Below are 12106 nucleotides of genomic sequence, written 5' to 3'. Positions count from 1 at the left end.
TGGTAATCTTAGATAGAGTCTCGCGAATGTGATAGAAACTGGGTGATAAACTTATAGTTCAAGTTTTAATGCTTCGAGTCCAAACAAAAATGTTATCAATTAGACTATTTAGTTGCGTGCGGCATTCATATCTCGGCTATGCTTTTTAAACAATCTCAGAAACTTCTCGAAAAACTGATGAAATTATAATAGAAGTTGTGCTTTCCTTAAATAACGTAATTTGTAGGAGTACGCAACTCCTGTTGTACTCCAGCTGAAAGTTATAGTACATGTACTAAGCTGTCCCCTGAATGTATGAACAATATTGTTACAGAATTTTTGTCCAAGTTCATTCATGTGTCATTCTCGATTTCTCCATATGCCAAGTTGAGTATAGTTTCCATGATAACATAGATCATTTTATGCTCATCATGCAGGTACATGTACATTGTATACATGGCAATTATATTGAAATGTTAAAACCGTCTCTTCAGTGATTCAGAATATCCAAAAACAAAACAGTGCAATTATGGATAACAATGCCATATAGCGATTAAACGTTACCATGTATATTATGTCATACAATGGTGCACATAAAGCCATAAGCAAATTACAACACTAATAACAGAATTAATAAGAATAATTGAAGCAAATAACATGCAAACAAGTTTGTAATATGGGAAAATTTGTTTGATTTGACTAAAGGGCTATTACAAAACTGTCAGAGATTTGAAATTCGGTTGACATAAAATAACCTTATCATCATAAATGGCTGTTGCCAGTGACTAAATTGGTGACAGAACCAATGAGAAGTTCAAAGGTTGACAAAAATACCGAAACTAATAATAAATCTGAAAGCAAACATGGAAGTTAGCAAAGCCATATTGAAAAACAATACGTATAAAAAAATTTTTTGCCAAGCTAGAGGTGATGCGATGTAAAATAAATATATCAGCCATGAGTATCAACCAAAAATATAGCTCTAATGCAGACAATACAAAAATTGTGTAACTAACTTCAAAAATAGTTTAGTCTGCCCAGAATTCACTGTGACACCCTCAAAAAGCTTACTGCCATGGGTCCTAAAAGCTCAACCTTCATACTCAACAAAACATAACAGTGACATCACTTTAAAAAGATTAATTTTAATCGAAACTTCCAAAGCTGCCAAAACTGCCAACGCTGCCGAAACTGCTGAGAGAACTCCAACTACCCCAGCCACCGCCAAAGCCAGGGTGTCCAAAACCACCAAAACCTCCTGTCATCTTCCCAAGCATGTAGCCTGCTGCTGCTCCACCCACCAGCCCTGAGATAGCAACGCAAATGTGTATGAGAAAGTAGCTAGTATGAAAGGTATCAACTCTGTTCTATTTCTGATCTAGAGAGATAATATTGATAATAGTAATATATAGAGAGATAATGTTGATAATAGTAATATATAGAGAGACAATATTGATAATAGTAATATATAGAGAGATAATATTGATAATAGTAATATATAGTGAGATAATATTGATAATAGTAATATATAGAGAGATAATATTGATAATAGTAATATATAGAGAGATAATATTGATAATAGTAATATATAGAGAGACAACATTGATAATAGTAATATATAGAGAGATAATATTGATAATAGTAATATATAGAGAGACAACATTGATAATAGTAATATATAGAGAGATAATATTGATAATAGTAATATATAGAGAGACAATATTGATAATAGTAATATATAGAGAGATAATATTGATAATAGTAATATATAGAGAGACAACATTGATAATAGTAATATATAGAGAGACAATATTGATAATAGTAATATATAGAGAGATAATATTGATAATAGTAATATATAGAGAGACAACATTGATAATAGTAATATATAGAGAGACAATATTGATAATAGTAATATATGGAGAGATAATATTGATAATAGTAATATATAGAGTGATAATATTGATAATAGTAATATATAGAGAGATAATATTGATAATAGTAATATATAGAGAGATAATATTGATAATAGTAATATATAGAGAGACAATATTGATAATAGTAATATATAGAGAGACAATATTGATAATAGTAATATATAGAGAGACAATATTGATAATAGTAGTATATAGAGAGACAATATTGATAATAGTAATATATAGAGAGATAATATTGATAATAGTAATATATAGAGAGATAATATTGATAATAGTAATATATAGAGAGATAATATTGATAATAGTAATATATAGAGAGATAATATTGATAATAGTAATATATAGAGAGATAATATTGATAATAGTAATATATAGAGAGACAATATTGATAATAGTAATATATAGAGAGACAATATTGATAATAGTAGTATTATAGAGAGATAATATTGATAATAGTAATATATAGAGAGACAATATTGATAATAGTAATATATAGAGAGACAATATTGATAATAGTAATATATAGAGAGATAATATTGATAATAGTAATATATAGAGAGACAACATTGATAATAGTAATATATAGAGAGACAATATTGATAATAGTAATATATAGAGAGATAATATTGATAATAGTAATATATAGAGAGACAACATTGATAATAGTAATATATAGAGAGACAATATTGATAATAGTAATATATAGAGAGACAATATTGATAATAGTAGTATATAGAGAGATAATATTGATAATAGTAATATATAGTGAGATAATATTGATAATAGTAATATATAGAGAGATAATATTGATAATAGTAATATATAGAGAGACAATATTGATAATAGTAATATATAGAGAGACAATATTGATAATAGTAGTATTATAGAGAGATAATATTGATAATAGTAATATATAGAGAGACAATATTGATAATAGTAATATATAGAGAGATAATATTGATAATAGTAATATATAGTGAGATAATATTGATAATAGTAATATATAGAGAGATAATATTGATAATAGTAATATATAGAGAGACAATATTGATAATAGTAGTATATAGAGAGATAATATTGATAATAGTAATATATAGTGAGATAATATTGATAATAGTAATATATAGAGAGATAATATTGATAATAGTAATATATAGAGAGACAATATTGATAATAGTAATATATAGAGAGACAATATTGATAATAGTAGTATTATAGAGAGATAATATTGATAATAGTAATATATAGAGAGACAATATTGATAATAGTAATATATAGAGAGATAATATTGATAATAGTAATATATAGAGAGATAATATTGATAATAGTAATATATAGAGAGACAATATTGATAATAGTAATATATAGAGAGATAATATTGATAATAGTAATATATAGAGAGATAATATTGATAATAGTAATATATAGACAGATTTTTTAAAGAAGTATCAACAGTTTCTTAAAAACAAAACCCAAGTTCTACCACTTTAAATATTAACGGTCAAATAGAATGCAATGAATTTAACATAATTAATAATGTAACACAAAATTCAAATGTACACAATCTAATACTGGACTATATGAACAAACGCATTTACTATCTACTCTTGGTAGTACGCCAAAATGTATTTGCATGCCGATGAGCGCTGTTGACCTCTGCTAGCTCTTGATGTCTTGCTTATTGATACTTACCAGCTGCTGTCTTCTGGTTCACTCCCATAATCTTCTTCTTTTTTGGCTTGCCATCTTTGTAGACTATTTGATGAGTTGGCTGGCCAGCATTTGGATAGCCTGAGTATCCTGGTGGTTGTGCATAAGCCCCTACAAAAAATGTATGTAAGACGCTAATTGCAAGTTCAATATAATTTTCAACCCTTTTCTCACAGTGGCGGTCAAATAGAGGTGGCATTCAAATAGAGGTGACATTCAAATAGAGGTTTGACGGTACATGAAGGGCATACTGAATAATATTACTGCTACAATGATGGAATAATATCGCTGTCCTAATAAGTAATGAGTTAAAAATTGTGGAATAATACTGTTGCCACAATATGTTGTGAGTTATCCATGGTGGAATAATATTGCTGCCACAATATGTAGCGAGTTAACAATGATGGAATAATATTGCTGCCTCAATATGTAGTGAGTTAACAATGGTGGAATAATATCACTGGCTCAGTATGTGGTGAGTTAACAATGGTGGAATAATACTGTTGCCACAATATGTAGTGAGTTGACAATGGTGGAATAATATTGCTGCCTCAATATGTAGTGAGTTAACAATTATGGAATAATACTGCTGCCTCAGTATGTAGTGAGTTATCAATGGTGGAATAATATTGCTGCCTCAATATGTGGTGAGTTACCAATGGGAGAATAATATTGTTGCCACAATATACAGTGAGTTAACAATGGTGAGATAGTATTGCTGCCACAATATGTGGCGAGTTGCCAACAATATGTGACTCATGCGCTGCCAACAAGGGATATGTGCCACAAGGTCATGTTAAGTGCATCACTGCAGGGTTACACTAGCAGCATTTAACTCTTTATTGATAGCAGGACATTAAGTTTGACCCGATGAAACCCAATGTAGATTTGCCATGTGAATTTTCAAGCAATCAAAAAGCTTCGCTTTTGCTGAAGGGATGTAAAAAGTACTTTCGCTTTTTCTCTTTTTTTCAAAATTATGGTCAAATTATGTTTAAAAAATGTTGTCAAAAATGTTTCAAATTTTGGAATTGGTCAGAGGTGTACATGCACCGGAGTGGTAAACTGGAAAGTGGAGTGTTCTTTCAAAATCGGTGCAAAATTATAAAAATGTGCAAGGGCCTTTTTTACCAGATTTTTGTCCTGAGCAAACTTACCACGCAAGCAAGGAGTGATTTCCGAATTGAATTTCAAAAACTCAAAAACTATCTCCAGACACACCACAGCTCAATATGAAAATGCTTACCAGGTGGTGGCTGGTTGTGCTGAGAATATTGCTGTTGTGGATAACCTCCCTGTTGGGGATATGTTCCCTGTTGGGGATACGGTCCCTGAGATGGGTAGCCTCCTTGCGGTGGGTACCCTCCCTGTGGAGGGTAAGATGCCGGTGGGGCCTGCTGTGGGTATGGGGACTGCTGAGGATAGCCCGACATAGCCTGTGGAGGGTAACTTGGTGCAGAAGAGCCACCTACAATCAGCATTGGGCTTTAGTATACTCTAGTCAGACACCACATATTCATACATATTGATGTTATTCAACTATCATGTCATCATACAAGTTAGTTAATGCTAGAAAGTTTGCACAAAGCTGTACAAAGTGCTTTTTAAAAATGTACATACACAATATTTTTGTAAATTTTATCAGAAAAAAAATCGGTATTTTTCTATTATATGTGGTTATCTTTATGTTTGAGGTGATCTGATTGTCAAAATGTTTCGATGAAACTTGATCGCGATTAAAATGCTTAGATGAAAAGGACATGTGAAATGACATCACTAGTTATTGTCATTGCGATAGTTGATATCAGCTACTGCCTTCAGGTTGCAGCATTATGTGTCTCTATTTTGTATGTCTCTTTGCAACTATAGACGCCATAAATGCACTTTCGTTTGATCTGAGCATTTTAATTCTGATTTAATTTTTTATTCTGAGTGTTTTAATCGCGATCAAGTTTTATTGATTTTAATCTTGAAACATCCTGGCAATCGGATTACCTAGCGATCAGCAAACAACTGCAAATGATAGAAAAATACTAATAATTTCTGATAAAATTTACTAAAAATTTTGTGCAGCTGCACATTAATACTGGCAACAAGTATAGTTGATAATTTAGAGTGACATGGCGCCGATCTTACCAAAACCTATATCAGGTTGAGGCATGCCCCCTCCGGAACTGGGGTACGGTGAGTTATTTGGATAAGGTGAGGGACCAGCTGGTGGTGCTGATGGTGGAGTTTGCTGTGGAACTGGAGGCAGCTGCAAGCGCACAAAAGTAAATCAGCATTGAACAATGTAAAGGAGTTGTGCTATCTTGAATAAGCTACAAGCCATCAGAGCAGGTCACATATAAATTAATGTAAAGGAGTTGTGCTATCTTGAATAAGCTACAAGCCATCAGAGAAGGTCATATATAAATTAATGCAGCTTTGATCAAATGTGAAAAGCTTACCTGTCATTCAATATCTTCTTAAATATTTTGGATACAAATATGAAAAAAAAGTTTATTAATTCAAAAAGCTCCGCAAATAAACTTCAACACATTTTTTTTATTTATCTGGCTCCGTACGGCAAAACAAATTGAGAGTTATTGCTTCTCGATGCACAAAATGAGGTTGGAAAGTCAACAATTATTATCAAAATGGCTACATACTTACAGTTGATACGATTTTAGCCATCCAGTCGCTACAATAAAACGCACAGACATGTGAACAGACTTATAAGATCTGTTGCTACTAGGCTTCAACTACAGTACAACATGTTGGGCTAAGTGCTGAGGTAGAGGTAGCAATACAAATTAGCAATAAGATCTGAGAGTAGTAGAATTCCTGTCATATACACATTACAAACACTTTTGCTGATAATGAAGTTCCACTTACTCAAGCTCAGGTTTTGTGTTTGCCATGAAGAACTCTACAAAGGCATCTCTACTTGGTCTGTCAGGCAGGGCTAGAAGCAAATCAACTTGCATCGATGTAACTTTAGGAGCCGAGGGGATTCTCGTAGCATACACGCCGACCGCAAAAAACTGTGCTACAGACTTTAAAAAAGAAGAATATGTATGAGTGTTTAGGATTAATCGATCGGCCTTAAAAACGATAATAAACTATGTTACAGAGAGACGAGACAATCTCTCTTGGCCAAGAGGTAATAGAAAATACTATGTGCAAGATATTGCTGTAAATACATACATAAGTTAACCGAGCAAGCCAACATATCTCTAAAAATACCCATTACATATGAACCTTGAGATACTAGCAGTCTGATATATGAGGATTTTTTCATTTTTGCAAAAAGAAAATTACTGATATCATGTTGTTCTTGTTATCAAGGAAAATGGCCTTGACATTTAATGTTAAAAATGTACTTTTCCAAGACCACCTCCACCTCTGTTAGCCACATATATCTGTCACTGAGACAAGAAAAGTTTATAATTGATTATTTTTTATTTAATCTAACTTTGTATGTGCTTTTATGAAGCATATAAATGTATTTATATACTTCATGCATGAAGTATATAAATACATTTATATACTTTTATTTGAAAGCATCTTTATTTTTATGATTTACAGTGATCATGGGATGAATTTTAGCTCTGGAATGCATTCATATATTTTAAATGGGGATAATTCAATTGACATAAATGTAGAGTGACATGCGGACTCGATCACGAAATGAATTAAACTAAAATTTCAAGGTTACACTGTAATTGATTAAAAGAGAAATGTATATACTTGATGTAATTGATTGGATACTAATATCCAAGTATTACTACCCAACATTAGTACCCAATTTAGGTTTGAAGCAGTAATCACTCTATAATTGATGTTTTTCCAGTTGTTGGAGACTAAAACGGTGATTAGATACCTTAAGGTTTACTTGGCCCTTTGGTGAACGGTCATTCTGGTGCTTGTACCATGCAAATGTACCATCACCAAACAGTACACACCAAATCGATTTCCAGCCTTCCTTCATAAATTTGCCTAAAATGAGTTGATTTGTTGACTATAAAACCACAACTAGGATAGAACATTACAATATGCTAAATACAATTATCTCATCGAGTCTTCCGCACGCTAAAGCTAAGGTTTCAATGCAAGAGATGAAATAAACAAAATCAGCAATCACAGAATAATATGTACCTTATGATTAACTCTGACAAACCATCCATCTACAAATCTTTTCTATCCCTTCATATAAAAACTAGATAAAAACAAGGTTAAGCAACCTTTGAAAGAAATGTAAAAATGAAAATACTTCAAAACAGCGGAGAAATACACACTTTTAAAGGGATCAAACATTACAAACATCAAGCATCAAATAACTGCAAGTGAAGGGATTGCTAAATAGTACAAAAGAGTAAGAGTGATAATGCTTACGGCTGTATCTTTGCAGAAATCCGGATTTTAATGGAGAAGCCATAGTTTCTGGTAAGCACTGCTTACAATATTTCTCACATTGCTGAAACACCTAGCATAAAATATTATTACAGAATTTAAACCTCGTTTATGCTTAAAACTTGATGCATTACAAATAAACTAGCTCCTATCACACGCTAGAAAAAAGAAATTATCCAACTGTCGAGATTTAAAAGAAACAATCAATAATTACCTCCCTTATCGCCTTCAAGTTTTATACTTTCACAACCATATGCATTCACTACAGTTCACATTCTTCAGCTATGCACTTGCAAAGTAGAGAGCTTCACCAGCATTAAACTGTTTTCATTTTTCAGTCAGGTCATTTTTTTGAAATAGAATTTTTCACTAATATATCTGCATCTCAATTTTCTGTAGCTTACAAAAGTTTCTGTAGTGATCAAAATCATCACCCAATATTAACTAAAAGGATTTTCGACACCAATTTTCTCAAGTCATGCTCAGTTATTTTGTTTTCGGATTTAGTAAAACGCGTGATGCGTGAAACAGCGTGATGTTTAGAAATACTTTTAAATAACATAAAATCCTTCTAAAACACTCATAGATGAGTTTTGGAGGATTTTCAGATACGTAAAAAAAATTGCGTGAAGGTCTGATGCCTGATCATGCCTGATGCATTTTAAGTAATATCTCAACAAACCAGAAAAATGTGTGAAGGTTAAAATTTGTCAAAAATGTATCAAAACCAGTTAAAACACTTTAAAATCTATTAGAAATCATCAAGAGTCATATTCACACATGCTTGGAAAAAACTTCTACCTCTATTAACTTGAAAATAATTTAAACTTAACTGGTAACTTTTGTCTATCTGTTTTGTCTATTTGTCTGTCTTAGCTTGTTATCTTAAATTTACAATTATATCATCTAAGTATCTCCTTGAAATATTAATCTGGCAAAACAGTTCCTGGGTTTTTAGGCTAAGTTGTGTAACATTTCAATAGCGAGTCAATATCACAATGAAAAAATAACTCCAAAATTATATTTTATTTTTACTTTTCAAATGAGAGAACTATGAAATTTGTTTAATAAGACTAGAAGTACGTGTATATAAACAAGGAATTACAATATAATTCCTTGATATAAACACTAATGTACTGCACTGCATGCATATTTGACCAATGATATACAGCCCCCAAGGATAGCCGACGGCTATCATATGGGCGGGGTTTAATGATGGAGCTCTATTAGGATTATGCTAGCCTGGGTTTCGGAGCAAACACAACTCTCGCGGGGCGGTCGCGTTGCCTTGTTAGGTTTTAGAAAACACGAATCGCTGTTATCGTTTCATTAGCTTTTTCAGCCAGTAGACCCCGCGGGTCACAATAGCAAACATTGAATTTCTGCAATGTAGGGGTAATACCTAACCAAAATAATGTATTTATTCAAAATAAAACATTTCAAATTACCTATTTTTAGTAATTTTAAAATTGGTAAAGGTCGTAGTATATGCCTAAAGTTAAATATAATTACTCGAACAACGGCATTATTTTTCTAGTTTTTGATTAATATTTTGCCACCCCTAATATAAAATGACAAAGTCTTTCATCAGTTTCACATTGTTTTACCTTGCCAATAAGATGGGACAGCAGGCAAAGCTGTGCAATGTAGTTTTCATACTCAAAATCTAAATGCGAAACCGAATTTGAGCTATTTTACGATCGTGACTATTAATATCACGAATGCTTGTGAATGGCAACTGACTGATCATAACGGTGACAATATTGGGATACTATATTTATTTGACAACAAAATGAATTCAACAGATAAGTAAAATAACCACTATAGTTCATAATATTCGTAAATTTACAAGGTGCTTTATTCAGCATATTTGTTTGTTCGGTTGCCGTATTCGGGTTAATCCTAACAGAGCTTCATCATTAAACCCCGCCCATATGAGCGCCGTCGGCTATCCTTGGGGGCTGTATATCATTGATTTGACTAGTAATTATTCTTAACACTTAGAAAATAATTGACAATGTTAAGCATTTGACAAGTCAAATAAAGTTCAAATACAAAAAAATATTTTGCGATTAATTGTCATATTTTTTTAATTTCACAGAAAGAAGTTGTGAAGATTGATGTATGGCACATCTTCTATAGAAAATCAGAGTTAGTACCTAAGGTATTACACAACTTAGCCCCAAGAACTACTTTGCCAGATTGTTATTTCAATAGTGCCTAAATGATATAATTGTAAATCTAGGATAACAGGCTAAGATGGACAAACTACATCGGATTTCTTTAAAAATACGCAAAGGTTTCCATTGATTTTCTTTCCAAGTTTAAGTTATTTTCAAGCTAATACAGATGTAAGTTTTTTCAAGCATGTGTGAATATGACTCCTGACAAATTCTAATAGATTTTAAAGTGTGTTTAGCTAGTTTTAATACATTTTGGACCAATTTTGACCCTCACATATTTTTCTAGTTGGTTGAGATATTACTTTAAATGCATCTGGTAAACCATTGTTAGCAATTTTATGACGATCTGGCATGATTTCAGCCTTCGGGCAGTGTCACGCAATTTTTTTTACCTAACTGTAAATACTCTAAAACTTATCTATGAGTGTTTTCAAATGGTTTTATGTTGTTTAGAAATGGTTTTAATCATCACGCTGATTCACGCATTGTTTTACTACACCCATTTTGCTTTTACAGTCAACAGTTCAAAACATCAGTTGTTCTATATCTTAGTTAACGGGTGATTCCATTAGATGGTTTACTACTGAAAACCTCCAATTCAAAGCACAAACTCCAAGTTAAAGCATTGTTATCAAAGAGCAACTTTTATATGACAATAATCAAAAGATTAAACTTCAAAATAATCGTGTAGAATAACCCAAATATTGTTAGCAGTGATGGCTATCTAAACACCTTGCAAGGAGCATGTAATAAAAGGGCTAAAGGAATAAAGACTTGTTATCGTAAGACTCGCCTATATATTTGTGTATGAACCAAGTGACTGGCTTACACGTCTAAAAATTACAAGCGTTTACAATTTTAGAACTTTTAATCATCGACAACTATGAACGGATATACTGTTCTTTGCTATATAAGCACAAAAACGTCGCATTTGGCCTTCATACTGATTTGTTCATTGGTTCATCTTATTGGATGCCAGTAAAATAGGCGTAAGCCTATTTGTTAACCATTGTAGCCAATAGTGTTCCCGCATTACTTGTTGTCAAACATGGCGGCGTTTATAAAAAGCTTTAAGCGTTATTTGTTGGAGTCAAATTACAAATTATTTCAGCCGTAGGACATTTAACAAAAATCTTAAATCACGGAATTTACTGCTTGACTTTATATCGTGTTAGTTTGCATATAGTTTGTTTTAGCTACTCTATATTTCAAAATGTAGAATTGTATTAATCCGATGCAGATAATTCAAATAATAATTCAACAGCAGTTTGGCTGTAGAACATAATTCTTTACTTTCGTAAATAGTCTGCTAGATGTGTATTCTTGTTTATGTAGTTGCAGTAAATTTTACCCTCTTTTTGTTTGAATTTCTGTAGATAGTTGGATAATTATCTTGGCGATCAAGGTTTAGGTTACTGTAATAGTAAGTTATTTGCATACAGCTGTTTTGCTACATCGTGTAAGTATTTTCATACCTTATCAGTTGTAGCAAAATTAGATAGCACTCATCACATTTGCTGCAATTACCCATTCACATAAAATTACTAAAACGCATTTTGTTTATTTAAACTTTCTGTTAATGGGGTTGTCCTCAGCGGCTGCACCTGAATTCTGATGCCACCTCTGTGATGTAACCGGATGGGTAGGATTAGTCATGCTGTCTTTAGGATGTATATGTAGGTGTGCATGGCAAGTGTTTTTTTTGCACTAACTACCCTAATGTCCTTAGTTGACCACCACGTACATATATATATATATATATACAGTCAAACATGGATAACTCGAACTTCACGGGACCGAGCAAAAGTGTTCGAATTATCAGAGCGTTCAAGTTATCAGAGCACTGTCACAAGTCCATGTATTTACTTATTTATTAGTAGATACATGTACACATGCAAACTA

At 32.1% G+C, this 12106-nt stretch overlaps 1 protein-coding gene across 2 annotated transcripts; it reads right to left on the bottom strand.

Moving 5' to 3' along the window:
* Positions 1 to 532: 532 nt before the first annotated feature.
* LOC137393819 (annexin A7-like) lies at positions 533 to 11102 on the bottom strand. 2 transcript variants are annotated; one of them, XM_068080526.1, is made up of 9 exons: positions 10998 to 11102; positions 8004 to 8094; positions 7492 to 7607; positions 6504 to 6664; positions 6282 to 6309; positions 5763 to 5883; positions 4873 to 5094; positions 3609 to 3737; positions 533 to 1285 (listed from the first exon to the last, which is right to left on the bottom strand). In XM_068080526.1, the coding sequence occupies exons 2-9, from the start codon at positions 8044 to 8046 to the stop codon at positions 1125 to 1127; spliced, it is 981 nt and encodes a 326-aa protein (XP_067936627.1). In that variant the 5' UTR covers positions 8047 to 8094; positions 10998 to 11102; the 3' UTR covers positions 533 to 1124. The 2 variants fall into 2 exon arrangements, with proteins under 2 accessions (XP_067936627.1, XP_067936628.1); XM_068080527.1 differs by lacking the exons at positions 8004 to 8094; positions 10998 to 11102 and having other exon boundaries at positions 6504 to 6573; positions 7492 to 7587.
* Positions 11103 to 12106: the final 1004 nt, after the last annotated feature.

The sequence above is a fragment of the Watersipora subatra genome, chromosome 4 (genome assembly GCF_963576615.1).
Source record: "Watersipora subatra chromosome 4, tzWatSuba1.1, whole genome shotgun sequence".
Lineage (NCBI taxonomy): Eukaryota > Metazoa > Bryozoa > Gymnolaemata > Cheilostomatida > Watersiporidae > Watersipora > Watersipora subatra.
The sequence above is the reverse complement of the archived record's forward strand: the minus strand, read 5'-3'. Positions and strand labels throughout refer to the sequence as shown.

Bases quoted from the DNA above. Each gene is read 5' to 3' on its own strand.
- LOC137393819 (XM_068080526.1), bottom strand. From the start codon at position 8,046: ATGGCTTCTCCATTAAAATCCGGATTTCTGCAAAGATACAGCC. The intron at 6,665-7,491 runs GTATCTAATCAC...TCTTTTTTAAAG, and splicing joins AGGGCCAAGTAAACCTTAAG to TCTGTAGCACAGTTTTTTGC. The intron at 5,884-6,281 runs GTAAGTATGTAG...GTGCGCTTGCAG, and splicing joins TGGCTAAAATCGTATCAACT to CTGCCTCCAGTTCCACAGCA.